Source organism: Lathamus discolor, chromosome 7 (assembly GCF_037157495.1).
Source record: "Lathamus discolor isolate bLatDis1 chromosome 7, bLatDis1.hap1, whole genome shotgun sequence".
In the NCBI taxonomy this organism is placed as follows: domain Eukaryota; kingdom Metazoa; phylum Chordata; class Aves; order Psittaciformes; family Psittacidae; genus Lathamus; species Lathamus discolor.
Genome location: NC_088890.1, coordinates 16,727,078 through 16,742,853, shown reverse-complemented (window position 1 = coordinate 16,742,853; position 15,776 = coordinate 16,727,078). Strand labels below are relative to the sequence as shown.

The 15,776-nt window shown below is 46.2% G+C and overlaps 1 protein-coding gene across 6 annotated transcripts in view; it reads right to left on the bottom strand.

Moving 5' to 3' along the window:
* ADAMTS9 (ADAM metallopeptidase with thrombospondin type 1 motif 9) overlaps positions 1 to 15,776 on the bottom strand; it is a 91,045-nt gene that overhangs the window by 14,439 nt on the left and 60,830 nt on the right. For 5 of the 6 annotated variants that reach the window (XR_010614260.1, XR_010614261.1, XM_065687101.1 and 2 more), the window contains 8 exons: positions 12,405 to 12,578; positions 6,695 to 6,865; positions 5,041 to 5,235; positions 2,966 to 3,098; positions 2,640 to 2,734; positions 2,386 to 2,480; positions 2,158 to 2,291; positions 638 to 729 (listed from right to left, as the gene is read on the bottom strand). Coding sequence is in view for 4 of the 6 variants with exons in the window: in XM_065687101.1 (XP_065543173.1) it covers positions 638 to 729; positions 2,158 to 2,291; positions 2,386 to 2,480; positions 2,640 to 2,734; positions 2,966 to 3,098; positions 5,041 to 5,235; positions 6,695 to 6,865; positions 12,405 to 12,578 (1,089 nt within the window). In the remaining 2 variants the exon portion in view is untranslated. The remainder of the gene's footprint in view (positions 1 to 637; positions 730 to 2,157; positions 2,292 to 2,385; positions 2,481 to 2,639; positions 2,735 to 2,965; positions 3,099 to 5,040; positions 5,236 to 6,694; positions 6,866 to 12,404; positions 12,579 to 15,776) is intronic. The other variant, XM_065687103.1, reaches the window with a different exon arrangement.

Below are 15,776 nucleotides of genomic sequence, written 5' to 3'. Positions count from 1 at the left end.
TCTAGTTCCAGCCCCAAACACATCACTTATCATCCTCCAGCTCCACAAAAGCTAACTGTGCTGGGGACAGGGAGCAATCCACTTACAGCAAAGTGTCAATCAGTCTCCACAAGACTTTGAAGAAAGCTTATTTTTTCCAAGCAACTGGGCTCGGAATAGGTATCCTACATCACCTCCTAGAGCTTCCAAGGAGGTAACTTAGCCTCTGCCCAGCTCCATATTTTATGACCAGCACCTCATGGTGCTGGGACAGGCTGGATTTGCCCTGATGCACAGGAAATGTTCAAAGCCAGGTTGGACGGGGCATTGAGGAACCTGGTCTAGTGGAAGGTGTCCCTGCCATTGGAGCTAGGTGATGTTTGAGGTCCCTTCCAACCCAAACCCTTTTCTCCTTTACTGTTGATTGAGGCCCAGGGGAATGTCCCTTAGCCAGTCCCAACAGTGGCCTGATAATGACCTGACATTTTCCCTCATGAAAAATGGAAGGTGTTTCGTTCATGGACAAAATGAAGCTTCCAATCACTAAGATGAGAATGTGACGCTCACCAAGATTGGGCTAATGTGATCAGCAGTAATTAATAGAGGACTTGAACATAACAAATGTCACCAATTGCTAAGAAATGCTATTGTGAAATACCTGCGGGCACTTGGCTGCACTGTAGCAGTCCCCAGCAGTGGCATAAGGAACAGGTCGTCCATCATGTGTCCGTGCAAACTGTAAATCAGTTGCTGTGGAGAACAGTTGGTGAATAACACGGAAAGAAAGATGCAGGGGGAGAGACAACACAAGTGTAAATATGCTCTTTGCTAACGTTTAAATTCACTGAAGCTGGTTTCACACATTAATCTTAAGACTGCTGCATTTTTAATATTAAATCCCTCTATTCACCCCACATGTGACTCCCGGGATGTGAGCATTGACTTTAACAAGACACTTAAACACTCAAACCTCACAGTTCAGTTTAAGCACACTGGTGATTTAGGGCCTAGGTATAAATAATAACAAAACTCAAACCCATGACTTGGGTTTTATTTCTCCATCAGAAAATTCCCCACTTTCAAGAAAGCCATGGAACCTCCTAAATCTCCCTTTTAAACAAAGGCAAACAACTATCTCAGTGCTCTCCTGGCTGCCTCAGCACAGGGGTCGGGGTTTCAAAGGGAATTGGGATATTTTGCTCTGGAGGGATGTGAAGTAATCAAGACTCATTTAGATGGGGATGTGAGATAGCTCCTGCCTGACAGAGCTAGGTGCCCAGCTCCTTTTGAAATTCAAAGGGAGCTGGTATCAAATTTCCCAAGGGTGGTTCTTTTGAGCTCTTTACCTAGGAGCTTTTACAGACTATTAGTAGCTTTTTACAGGCTCATAGACTGGGAGGTCTCACGGCTTGAAAATTAAGTGATAAAAAAAGCCCCTTATCAGATAAAGAGTCATTTTACAAGGAAGGATTTTTGATTCACTGAAAAACATCTCGGCTAGATGCTGAATGAACCCCCAACAATATGTTGTGCTTTTAAATCATTTGATGGAAACTGATAGTATCCCTGGAGTCAGCGAGACTGAAACCATGACCCTGTGGGATGCTGCAGGCTCCCAGCTCCCATGAATGATAAGAGAGACAGGGTATCACTTATACTGCACAGCTACATTCCCCTCTGCCCCTGCAAATCCAGGGCCTCAGCTCCATCACTCTCCACACAAGTTATTTCCCCATTATCTGGCTCTGTCAGGAGCTTCCTCCACCCTGGCCCAAGGCACCAGCATCCTGACCCCAGAGGAGCCCCCTGCACTGGGATCTCCCGACACACACGTGTTAAATGAGGTTAAGCCTTCCAAGTCCCATCTGAAAATGAAACAAAGTCCTTAAAAAGCCCCATACACTGGCCTGCCAGGGGCAAGCAGATATTCATTCTGCACAGCATATGTACCAGCAACTGTTTAAATGCCTTTCCATATTATGGAGAATTAGTATGAGCATCTCTGAGGTACTCAACCTGCAGTCTCTAAGCTTAAAGCAGCAAACAAGTGACCAAGTTTCAAAACAGGAGAGCTCAAGAATGTTGCTCATTACAGGACTACTGCTTGATTCTAGTTACAGCTACATTTGTGTAAAATAAACATATTGTTTTTAATGGCAAGGCCCTGTTTTTACTCACTTATTATTTGCATAGTGTTCAGGTCCAGCCTTACTTTGCTGAAGGTGGAAAACCCAGCTGCTGTGTAATCTTTCCTACACTGGCAGTCTTCTCGTCTGCTCCCGTTATACGGACATTCAGTCGGGTTATGCAATCTAAATCAAAAGAAAACCCTTTCTACTCATGACCGGAAAATATTGCCATGGAAAATAAAACCACTGTGAAGCTCAGGATTAAGGGATTTCCTACCTGTATCCATACACTTCTGAAAAATTCTCTGCATCCCCATTTACAAGGGTCACGTACTCCTTGGGGCTGTCAGTCTGCATCCCAGAGCAATACACCTGAGAAAGAGAAGCCATAGTTTTGTCAAGCATCCTGTGCAAAGGGATGGGCAAGAAAATCAAAGGTAGAAAATCCAAGAGCAGAAGTGAAAAGCACACAGAGGGTCCTCTTGCACCTTAGGGAAATGCATTAACTATCAATCTGTTGCTGAAATGCACCTTTAATGTCTTCCCTTTGACTTGAAGGAAATATTCGCCATCTTCAATGACACCTTTGAGATTTTTAATGTCCTTGCAACTCCTTGGTAATTCACCTGAAACAAAACAGAAACACTTGTAGTCACTGAGCAACTGTACATCAACATTTGTTTTGTAACACTCTGTGGCATCCAAAGCACCAGAACACCTTGTTTATCTTATAAGTGGTTTCCCTGAAGTGCCTTAGTGCTTAGCTGGATGGCTCCCAGAGCTTGGAAATGCTGCATATCTCCAGTTTGAGCGGAAAAGATGTTGAAGCCATGAGAAAGGCAAATCTGCAGACTTACAGTCATGGACATTGTGGCATGTCCTCCTCTCTTCAGGTTTCAGATCCGCATGGCACAAGCTGCTGACCTGATCATCGTTCGTCAAGCACTGCACTGAGCGGTGCATGACTCCAACTCCACAGGTGACAGAGCACTGCAAGACAGAGATTCATGCTTTATCTCCAGGGTTTCTGGGCTTCAGAAGTACAGGCACAGACTGTTCCCCTTGTACCAAGAGACAGCAGCAAAGCCCCTGATCCTGCAAAGTATCCAAACCCAGACTTAATTTTAATCAAACGAGTAGTCCTCTTGATTATTAATCACTTCATTATTATCATCATTAATTGTTTCAAGGAAATGACTGTACTTTGTTTAGCACTTGCACACTTTATTGGATGAGGCATTTGGTTAATGTGAACCATGTGCTCATGAAATTGTTTCTATTTCACATTAGGAAGGTCATACAAGGAAGAAATGTTCACCAGAAGGCCTGAATGGTAGAAATCCTCTCCTGGTGGCTGGGAGACTTTGCTTGGATCACTGACAGGGCCCTCAGAACAAACACAATGTGGGCTGGTACTTTCTATCCATATTGCACCAAAAAACCCACAGCTTCCAAACCCTCTCTCCCCTCACCCTCTGGAAAAATCTGTGCAAACAGCAAAAATCTGTCATCCTCAGACAGCCCAAATCAAGGGCAATCTTTATGCTGAAACTGTACAAGTTACTGGAGTTAAGGAGCAGCAGTTTGTCTGGGTTGGCTGCTGCTAAGCATGGGCTATGGGAGTTTGGAGCACCTTGCTCCACCTCCGCAGCTTATTCTTTCAAGTACTGGAGAACTGAAAATCGGCTCTTTCTACAGGTACCAGGTTAGGCCACCAAGAAAATGATGCTGCTTGTCTATTGAGAAATGATTAGTCTAAAGGAGCACACCATGAAAGAGAAGGTCTTCAATGGCTCATGATATTCACAGCTTGTCATTTATTCTTCATGAGGTCCAGATCCATAAAACTTACCTAAGGAGCTGAGCAGGACTCTCTTTGTCCATCAAAAGTGATAGTATTTTACATTAAATGCCTTTGAATATCAGAGATGAGAAGGGTCATGGCACGTGGTAGTCACTGGGATGTTCAGCAGCCCAAAGTGAGGAGAAAGGTCTGGCTTTCTCTTTGCAATGAACTTGTATTAATGAGTTGGACATTTTACACTGAAATTCTGGGGGAAAATACCAACTAATGGAGGCTGAGCTCTTTGCCGTAACTCCTCTGCCTTGACTTTCAGGGATGATCTGAAGCTTCCTATGGAGCAGGAGCAACTTAGGTTTCAAACGGCTCTGCCATTTACTTTGACAATTTCCACTACGTTTTCCTTGATTTGACCCTTGTTGCCTTGTAAAGGTTTGACAAATCCCTACAAATGCCTGAGCTGGGTTAATAAATCAAATTTATGGGAGGAACACCACATTTCAAAGGATGTCAGGAGCCCAAGAAATGAAATGTTATCACCTTAACTAAAGCCTGATCTTGTAGTTCAGGCACCCAGAAGAGGCTCAACACAAATAACTTTAGCAGAAAGGCTAAGTTCTTTCCCCCGCCCTGTTCCAGCATTTATAAAGAGAAGGTCATGTGGAGGGGGAAGAAAGTAAAATCCTTTTAAGGCTCAAGTTACCAGCATTTTGGCCTATAGGTGGTTCCCAAGTCTTGCTCATACACATGGACAAGATCAACCCTAGTTACCAGCTATTCATCAGTTCTTTTAGCACCACACTTTCAAAACACTCCTTTTCTGGCAAGGACCCCATTTTCTGACTAAGCATTCAGCATGACCATCAACACTGCCACCAATTTTGGCTACATCCAAACCTGAAATCATGATTCTGCTTGTAGCTGCTGGGACTCCCCCACACGATGGGGTTCAATCTGGAGCACAGAGCCCTACACACACCAGGGCTGTTGCTGCACAAGAGTATTCGTTGCATTCATTTATGCAGCTTCTAAGCATTTCCCCACCAAACTTTCAGACCCCGTCTCCTGGTGTAAGGAAAAAAAAGTTTGTTCCCATGATTTTGGTTATAAAAAGAAGTTTGCCAAACTCACACTTCCCCAGTTGCCAACACGCCAGGATGCTGAGACAGGGCACTCCCCGAGGTAGCAGGGCTGGATGTTGGGTGGCTGCGTGCCAGGACAGTTGACTGTGTTCTGGTAACCATACTCATAGTGGTCCTTTCCGGTGTAAATCTCGCTGCAGGACACAAGGCGCTGCTTGTATCCCTTCCCACATGTAACGGAGCACTGTGAGCAGAGGAACTGCCTGTTAGCACTGCATGCTTTAGGAAGGCTGCCCAGAATGGCAAGGAAAAGCAGGCTTGACAGCTTGAGGGATCATTAGTAACTATTTAAGCCAGCCATGAATACTGTGAGTGGCTACAAGTGGATCAGTGCCTGACACTGAGCACACTGTTCCTCCCTGTGTCACCCCTACAGCTTCTCCAGGACTCCCTACTCCAGGTTGGCTCCTGGGCACATGGGATCTCTCCCTAAGGGTAAAGAAAGGTGCACAAGATCCTTGGGAACTCAGAAGAGCTTCTGTTGTTTGGGTTTTCTAATTTTTTTCTTTCCCCTTTTTTGTTTTGGTTTGGATTTTGCCATGGGATGCACAGAGAAAGAAAATGCTCAAGATTGACCCTGAATAGCAGGTACTTGGCAGTAACTAGACAAAAAGGGAAGATTTTCCTTGTAATTAGAGGGCAGGCAGTGCTCCTATCCTCTTCACCAACAGGCTGAGTGGCAGCTGGGGAGAGCTGAGCTCTGGCTCTGTGAGGCTTTGCCCACCTCTGTGTCTTCATGGGCTTGAAGGGGGGGCGTCACAGGAGGTGGGAGGGAGTGGTGGGTGTCTGGGCAAGGGGCAGCCAGGGCTTGATATTAGCACCTTAATATTTCTCTCAGAAAACCACCCAGGAGACCAGGTTTCTCCAACAAATTCTCATCTCTGCGTTTCTCCCTCCTGCGCTGTCTTGGGTGGTTTGTCTCTCCTCCCCCTCAGCCCCAGCCTGTTTTCTTTTTCTCCCTTTCCTTGTTCTTTCTTTCTAATCAGTGCTGTGTCAGCAGCTGCCTTGTCATTTCCCTCTGCTGCTCCTCCAAGTGGAAAGTAATCCTTCACTCGCAGCAGAAGGAAACAGGCCGAGATTAGCCCAGGTCCTCCCGCATGCAGTGCCTGCCACAAAGAAAACTCATCTCCTTTCCTTGCCAAGCCCTCTCCTAGCAGTGAGAGGGAACCTGCTGCCTTTGCTCATGCCAGAGACAACACCAAGGAAGGATGTCCCTTCAGTCACATCCAGGCTCACCTTTACCCCTGGATGCTCACCCAGACCCTTGCTCGTGGAGCTCACTGGGAGGGGGTGGGAATAAAACCGAATAAATGAAATGAAATAGCACAAACCCACAGAGGGTGCCTGTTGGAGGCAATGTGCTTTGGAAGAAAATTGTCTCTAGGTATTAGTTAGGATGCTGAGCATACTAGCGTTTATAGTCTTTAATATTCTGGTCTTCTCCCACAGCCCTGCTCCTATCTTTCCAGCAGGGAAACTGCACACTGAAACAACCCCCAAAATAACAATTACACCACTCAGTGCTGCCCTGCCACTGTTGATTTGGGCTGCAATATCTCAGCAAGGCCAGTGGCCAGAGGAGGAGAGCGTGGCCTGGTGTGTAGCAGCACATCCCCTATTGAGGGACACGGATGGGGACTCACCTCCGACCACTCTCCGGTGATCCAGACGTACTCGCAGGGTGGCAGCCCGCAGCTCTCGATCTCGGGAGGGCGTTTGCTGGCATCGCAGTAGCCGCTGTTCTGCGGCTGCTTGTTCTCATCCACACAGAACACCTTGCGGTACCGGGATGCTTCCCCGCATGTCTTCATGCACTGTTTGCAACAAACAACAGCTCATGCAACGCATCAGGGACTTTAACAAATCAATCCACATCCAGAGCAAGCCCTGCTGGCAGCCTGAGTGAGTAGATGGCTTTGTGCCCCGTGTTGGCATCTTCCATTGGTATCACCCAAGGCCAAATTTGATGCTGGGCGTTGAGGGAGCATCCGGTGACAAACTGCTCCCATCCTCTGGAGCAAATTCCAAATGTGTGGAGAGAAGAGAAACTGAGGTAGCAAGTATTGGGATGGGGCAGATGTGGAGTCCAGTGATGGGACCAAGAGATGCAGGGATGGGCATGCCAGGCCAGGAGGTGCAGCAAGGGGGAAAGGGGCCAGTCCTCAGCATTTGATAGGACAAGAGGAAACAGCTTTAAACTGAAAGAGGGGATATACAAATATTAGGAAGATATTAGACATTAGGAAGCTCTTCCCTGTGAGGGTGCTGAGGCGCTGGCACAGGGTGCCCAGAGAAGCTGTGGTTGCCCCATCCCTGGCAGTGCTCAAGGCCAGGTTGGACGGGGCTTTGAGCAGTCTGGTCTAGTGGAAGGTGTCCCTGCCTGTGGCAGGGGGTTGCAAGTGGATGAGCTTTAAGGTCCCTTCCAACAGAAACCATTCTGTGATTCTATTTCAGCCTTAATAAATACAGCTGTTTGGAGAATGACAACTCAGCCATCCCCCTTCCAACATGCGCCCTTGGCTGTGGCTGGTGTGGTGGGTTCCCTTCCCCTGTCCCTGCCAGCAGGCGAGCAGCAGCACTCTGCCCTGCCATGGCATGGGGCACATCTCTGCAGCTGCTGCAGCAGAGGCAGCCCTATGGGTTTATTCTCTTTCCAACACTGCCCTGAGCAATAGTAAGAGCAACCCATGCTAGCTGAGCACAGCTGCTCCCTGGGGTCTTCTGGAGACTTTAAGGACTTGGTTCTTTCTCTGCTCATGTTGGAAAAAGCTACGCTCCTGGGAGTGGGTCTGTGCTTGGAGAGCATCTTACAGAAAACACACATAAAACAAACTAAATCAGCGTACTAGCAGCTGTCTGGATACAGCCCTATTTTCTTAAAGTTATATCCTGAAATGGGCTTCTAACACTTTCAACTAACTGGATTAACAAGGAGAAACATGCATGAAAATAATCATTTTATGTAACATGCAGGAAATGTCTTCCCCTAAGGAAAAGGATAAAACATTCAATCAGACCATCCCTATTTGTACAGAAACACCACTTGAAGTCACCTAGGACTGTCCCAGTTTAATTTAGTTAGAGTCTCACCCTCCACACATCATTCCCAGCCTCCCCAAAGTGACTCCTGCTTTCCTGACTGGCCCACAATTAGCAAGATATTAGTGGTTTCATCTAATTGCAAAGCACAGGCACTGTCAGGCCTTCACTTTCCATAATTAGCTGTCAGAACCAAGACTTTGAAAAATCAGATCAATCCATAGCAAGAGCAGCAAACCAGGAATGTCACAGCAACCTTGGTTGTAAATATTTAGTAACTGAGCAAAGCGGAGGGCAACGGTGAAGGAGAGGCAGCCCCACAAAGCAGCATCTATTCTGAAGGAATAACTTAGGAGCTCTCAGGCAACAGTCAACACTGCAAAATCCGTAATCTGCCAGAAGACCCCAAGGGCTTCTTGTGCTTTCAACCTTATTTACTCTCTTGCTGTAAAAGCCCTTGGAGTGGAAGCTCCTCCCAGGTCTGTGCCGAAACACAGTGATCCTATGGGTACTGGAGGAGTTTGATTTCCCCAGACAGCAAACAAGCTGTGCTATATTTGACCTTCTCTGATATCTCCCTGTTATATAAGTAAAATCCAGAAGGGGTTTATGCATGTGAATAAGGAATCGTTATGTTCCATCATCACGTAGCTTCCCTTTCAGGGGCAGCATGAACCCAAAACCTTCCTGCTCCTTCTCAGCAAGGGACTCTCCAGTGCAGTGAGAGTGGTGCCATGGGATGCTCAGAGCCTGCCTTGCCTCTGGTTTGGGATACACCAGCCCAGCACACGGTCATTAGCATAGGGTGAATCATTCCAGCCCTCTGCTGCTCACATTCAAAGGAGGCACCTTGGAAGGATTAGGAAGACACAAGTCTGATTTTGTCTCCTCCCCTTAATGTATAATTAAGCCTAAATTTACCAAGTACATTGGATCAGGCTTAATTTTAAAAGGATGAACAACCTCTATGCCATCGACGTGTCTTTTGACACTGGCTTTGAAGAGTTATCATATCAAAAGCCCTTCCCTGTTTAAAATCATTAGTCGCTGATGAGAGATTGACAACTTCAAGCACACTCCAGCCTGCTTTGGGTTTCTCTACAAATAATGGTTGCATGGCCAAATAAACCTGAGCCAGCCTCTGTGCATTTTATCATCATCAGTAAATTGAAGTTTGATTATTTGCATTTTTTGGTATAACTGGCAATTAAATTAATCCCATTGAGATATTAAATATGGCTCAAAGACAGAGAGACCATCATAAAATAAATCAAAGAGAAGCACTGCAGTTTCCAATCAGCCACCCCAAGGTTATAAAACATTATTCATGTAGGAAGTGGACAGTTCAGCTAGCATGAGAAGGCTATTTTTTCTTTTAATATGGTGATAGATTTTGTATGAAATCTCATGTTCATGGCTGAACTAAATCTCCCACAAAACACAGGAGCCAGGGTATAAAAGCTATTGATAGCAAGGGCTGAAAAACAGCTCAGGCATTTGACAGTATTTGTCTCTTTTGCCTCATTTCCCATATTCTGAATTGTTTTCCTGGCAGTTCAAATTAAGAACAATTTCAAACACTTCTGCAACTGTTTTGGAAGAGTAATAATAGTAATTAAAAACCCCAAAGGCATAGCTTTGCAAAAGCATTCTTTGGCATCTTATTTTAAATCAAAACCTGACACAGAGATGAAATGAAACCCCAAGCCACGAACACTCCGAACATGCCTTGGGTAACTCTGCAGTCCCAGTCAGACAAGGATTTTCCCCCAAATGGCAAATGTCAAAAATTCAAGCACTGCATTGGAGCTTCCAGAGAGGTTCATATTAAAAAAAACCCTTTCTCTCCCCAATATTCCCTTTTCTTCGTGACCATGGTCTGAGTTGTACTTCGACATTAACAAGGCCCTTTCTACTGAGTTTCTTCTCCCTGGTGTGGGCATTGAGGACAGCTAATTAATGGTGATTGATTGATACACCAACAGAGCAATAAATGGTTTCCAGTAAGTTCCCTATTCCTTTCATTGACAAGACCAACTTTTTTCCTTAAAATAACAACAAAAAGAAACAATACAAAACCCCATCTTTACAGATTCCCTCTAAAGATATGAAATCAAGAATAAGACAGCGCTGGGCTGTTATTTTACATCCTGCCTTTCGTATCAGTTAGGGTTCATTGCTGTTCCCTGCTCAGAGTTACTAACGCAGTCTCTGCCACCTCACTATAAATAATGCGTAGCCCCTACTTACGGCTGGGGAGAAGCTGCTATTACCTTCTTTCACCAGGTACATCAGAACAAAATAACAAGTGCTCAGAACTGCTTGAAGTCAGCCAAAGGGCAGAGCTCACATTTGGGATCTCCTGCATGTCTCTGTTAACGGTTATTTATGGGTGAGGAAACTTCCAGCCCAGCTTTCCCCTAGCAAAGCTCCCCAGGGGAAACAAAGAAAACCCCTCTGTAACACACTGAATTTTTCCCAGTACTGGGAAACTGAGGAAAACATCAGCATCCACCTCCCACCAAGGGCTTGGTAGGGTAGAGGCAGGCAGAGGCCTCTTGCCACTGGTTTGAGAAGTTGTAAAAGTAAAGGGAAGAAGCGAAATGATGGGGTAGGAGCCGTGGCTCTTCAGAGCTAATTACACCACTGGATAAGGACTGCAACTGCATGCTGTTTGCTGACCTACTTTTGCTGCCTGTAAATTTATTAGCTGAGGAAATTTAACGGGCTCTGTAAAAGCAAAAGTTCATTGCAAGGAATTTGCTTGAGCCCCCTGGGCTGTTCCTACATTTCTTTTCCAGGCTGGGATGTTTCCGTTGGGTACCACTGAGCCATCAGCTTAGCTCTGAATCACAGAATCACAGAATAGTTAGGGTTGGAAAAGACCTTAAGATCATCCAGTTCCAACCCCCTGCCATGGACAAAGACACCTCACACCAGACCATGCTGCAAGCTAAACTTATTTACACTGTTCCTACCAGGCCAAGGTGCCTGGTATATTAGGGGATATTAGACAATGTCACACACCCAAGTGCTTGCAGTCAGGGGTGCTCGACACAGTGAGGAGGCAAGAAATAGCTCATGAAGGAGGATAAGAAAAAAGCAGGTGCTGACCTCACCTTGAATCTTTCCTTGCTGCAGCAGGGAAGCTGTACAGCCTCTGTACCTGTGAGACTTTTTTCTGTTATCAGTAAATTTGCTTTTCCTATCTTCCCCCTTTCTTTCTTTCTTTTTTCCTTAGTGATACAACAAGAGCAGGCTCTTGAGTGCCTGTGAACACCAAGGCTTTGAGCAGGAAGCCAGCAACACTTCTCTATCTTCTGTTACCGGAGCATGAGGCCTCGATTTGCATTTACACCATGGCCTCTTTACAGAGTCTCAGCAGGCAAAGGAACCTCAGCCAACTTCATTCCACTTCAAGACCTCCCTGGGCCATGCAGGAGCAATATAAAAGCAGCCTGACTACCAGTGAATGCTGGACCCCTCCATCCCCTGCATTCCCATGGAGGGCCCATGATGTGCAATCCCCTCTTCCCTATGTGACAAGGACACCCTCTCCATAGGAGTGGCAGCCCCTTTGCAGATGTGTGACAGGAGTCAGCTCCCCAGAGCTGGCAGCTCCATCACCTTTCCCATTTCCAAGTCTGGCAGTTCTTGGGAAGAGCCTGGGACAATAGGACGGGAAAGGATGAGGACTGGGGCAGGGATGACTAAAAACTGAATTAAGCCAGAACAAAAGTCACCATTTTGGTACCTGGTCTGAGCTCTCTCTGCCAAAACCTGTTGTATACTCAAAGCCTGCCACAATGGGCACCATCTCCTGTGGGACACTGCATCTCAGCTCTGCTTATAGCTTGACAAAAAGCATGGACCAGGAGCTCAGTGAAAGGAAAGAGATGGCAGAAGGAGCTAGGGGAAGGGGGGCAGGAAAGTGGGAATTACCAGTCCTTCAAACCCAGAAGCACAGGGCTGACCGCTGGAGCAGCACAGCAGGGCTCAGCCTCCAGGAACAGACTCAAATCTGCCCCACCCAAAACCTGCTCACCACTTGCAAAGGTCCCAGCCAAAGATAGGGCAGCACAAAGCCACATATTAACACTATCGAGGTATTTCTCAGCTCCCCCTTCCAGCCGTACATGTGAGTGTTTCCTCTGCTTTATCTTTTGGCAAGCCCAGTTTGCAGCCCCAAAACCTCATCCCTCCAGCACCGACCTCCAGCCTTAGCAGCTCCCCATCTCCAGCACCATCCTGCACCGCACACGTGAGAGCACAAGTGACGTGACCCCAGGAAGTGAAGGGGGGGACCCCGCTTACCGCTTGCCATTCGCCGGCTGCCCAGCGGTGCGTGGGGCACTCGGGGAGGTGGCAGTCCTGCAGCGGAGGGGGACGGCTGGACGGGTCACACTCTGCCTCCTCGGCTGCCTTCAGGGTGCCGCTGTGACAGTGCACGGCGCGGCGCTGGACTCCCCGGCCGCAGGACACCGAGCACTGGAGGAAGGGACAAAAGGTGAGTGGTGGTCGCAGCATCACGGTAAGTTCCACGGGTTCGCCCTCTGCTTTGAACTCCGCGGCCGTGACAGCGACGTGCTAAAGCCAGCATTTAAACTTCCAGGGGAGGCTTTTCTGCAGACAGAAATCCCTGCTCCGCTCAAGCCAGCAGGAATTTTTGCAGTGGGCTTCAGTGGGGTCAGGATTTCCCGGCCGGGATTTCTGCTGCAAAAACCTCTGGAGAGAGATAGCCGCGCTGCTGAACTTAAACCACAGGCATGACAGAGACAGGCTCTGCCTATTACTTCACAGGCACTCAGCTCAAGAAGGTAATAGCTCAAAATATATCAAATGACACAACTGGAGGGGACTTTAATGAAAAGCAAACTTGGATTATATAGAAGAAAGTGAGTAGCAATAGAAAGGTAAAGGTATGATACAAGCTGGGGTTTCTTTCAGCATGCATCTAAACAAGCCCACGCACACAAGCCTGTTAGTTTGTGAAAATAAATGTCTTTTTTTAATGAACTGCATTTCACATTTCCTTCACCACACTGTGGGCACATTCCTCCCCACTTCTAGGCACAGCGAAAAGAGCCCGAATTCCTCTGTTTCTCAGACATCTTCAAATTATCATCTTCACCAAAATGCTTTTAACAGCTTGTTTTTAGTTTCATGCAACATTTCTTAGTGTTGTGACTGCACACTGTAATATATGTAGCAGTACTCAATGTCCTTCTGGTATGGATTCTTCCTGGCTAGATCTTAAAGTATACTGTATAGATTTGGAATAAAGAGAATTTGCATTTATAGAAGAAAGCTTGTAAAAATCAAAGGTATGTATTTACAACACAGCTATTACCGTTTGCCATCTGCGGAATTAACCATTAATATAAGTAATCTTATTAATACATCAGGATCTAAGAAAACAAGTTTACAGCCCGTTATTGCAATACCCATAGAAGTGAGACTTCTTAAGGCAGGGAATTAAACAGTGCCTAATGGGGAAGCAACTCTCTCTTCTGCAGAGTATTCCTCTGTAATTCTCCATTTGCTTTACTATCCAAATGCCCCATAAAGCCAAGAAGACCAAAGAAAAGCTGACTGTGAATATCTGCCTGGCTCCAGATATTTGTTAGATGGTGGAAGGGATTTTTTTTTTGTGTAACTTTTGAACGTAGCAGTGAGATTTCTGTCACTGGTGATGCAAATGCTTCCCATATGCTGCGCTGCTGCCCTGTGATTAACAGCACTGTGTTTGTCCTATGCATTCCACAGGGAACAATTAAACTAAATAATGGCCACAAACTTGAGAAACATGTACACCAGGATGCATACCATGCTCCAAAATGCCTTTTGGTTTGCATTTATCAGTCACCTAAAAGGCACATGCCCGGGTATGTTATGATAAAGGAGCACTAGCGATGCAGTGGGTCTTTCATGGGGGCTGTGCTGTGTGTGACACCCAGGCAGAGCGGGTCTGGGGAGACAGAGGTTGATCCCTATCTGTGATGGGCAAAGCACGGCACCAGGTAAAGCCATAGACTCATTTCACTGTGTGCCTAGGTGAACCTTAGCCCCTATGTAAGCCCATGAGAATAAATGCTGCACCCTGATCGAATGTGTGCGAGGATTTGCAGTGGGGGAGTGAACTCTTTCACTGCGTTTATGGCTGGCTTCAAAATCACACCATTCCACTCTATTACAGAGGCAAGAAAAGAAGGTTTCTAACATCATTTTCATCCTGTCTGTTTTAATCCAGAACAGCCAACCTGTGTCTGCCTTGGGGAGATACAGCTGGTTGACAATGCCAGAAGATACTCAGTCTGGGGCAGACAGCTTTTGCTGTACCTGTATATATTCTCCTACGGGATGCCATGAGTCAGGCAGCCTGTTAGTCCTTTTGACAATGTCCATATGTTTTCCCAGGAGTGCTCCTTCCCCCACTGAGAAAGTCAATCACCAAACTGCCAAGTGCCAACACAGCTACAGGGAAGTTCTACCTGATGCTCTACCTGTGTTTTCAGACCAGCCTGGATTTCAGCCTGTAGCTGCTATATGTAAATACCACACAGCAGAATAAATGTTGGTGTTTTTGCTAAGTGAAAGGTAAACGACCATAATTGATACCACTTAGGAGATGCAAACCTATTCAATCTGACATTTCAGTGCAGATACAAGCATATTTAAAACTTGGAGAAAAAGCCTTTTTTGCTTGCCCTCTGATATTGCAGACACATTAAAAATGCTTTGCTGCAGGAAAGTGGATTCATAACAACCTAGAAGAGAATTATCCAGCCTCTGAATACAAAACATCCAGAGAGAAAAAAAACTTGAAGTGGAGCACAGCTGCCAGCGGGGATTCAGTTTAACCATTTCTGTATTTTTTAATCATGATTTTTGAATCATTCATTTTCCAAAATGAAAAAGAATAACCCCCCCAAAAAAAAACCTTAAAGGTACATGAGGTCCTGTGCATATGTGGTGACAAAAAAGATGCACTCTTATGGGAAAACCCTTATTTCTCACACAGACTTTTGCTGGTTTACCCAGGATGGAAGGCAGCCAGCTCACAGCAGCTCAGCTTTGGGATTGTCTTTCTGAGGTAATTGGACCTTCAGAAGGCTTTTTCTTGATAGGATCGAAGAACAAACTGACCACGGCTCCTCTTTTCAACAGTGGCACTGGTGATGGGGAAGGTGACACAGAGTTATGGTGTGCATTTCGACCCTGATCAATCTATTGGGTATTCAAAGTGCCGAACCCCTGCCTGTTCTATAGCCTTGATGAGAAGTTCTGCACCTAAAACCACCTTGGCTCTAAGGCATTAAATCTTCTGCAAAGCCATGTGCTCTCACATGGCCATGACCAGTGCCCTGAAAGTGTGACAGCCGCAGCTCTTCATCTGTCACAGGCAAAGAAGTTCTGCCAGCACGAGTGAGGATCAGGAAGCAAGGAAGCCATGTCAGAGCTTCCAAAAGCTCAGCTTGATAGTGCAGAATGAGTGTTTCTAACCCTTTCTTTTTCCCCAAGCAAGATGCCGGCTGGCTGAGCACACCCAGCATCAGGGACCTGAGCAGAGCAGTCACTCCTGGAAATGCACTGACTATTCTTATCGCTAGCATACAAATATTCCTTAATTGCCCAGTCACAAGAGATTACCTCAGGCCATAAATCACCTCATCCTCCTATTAGCTT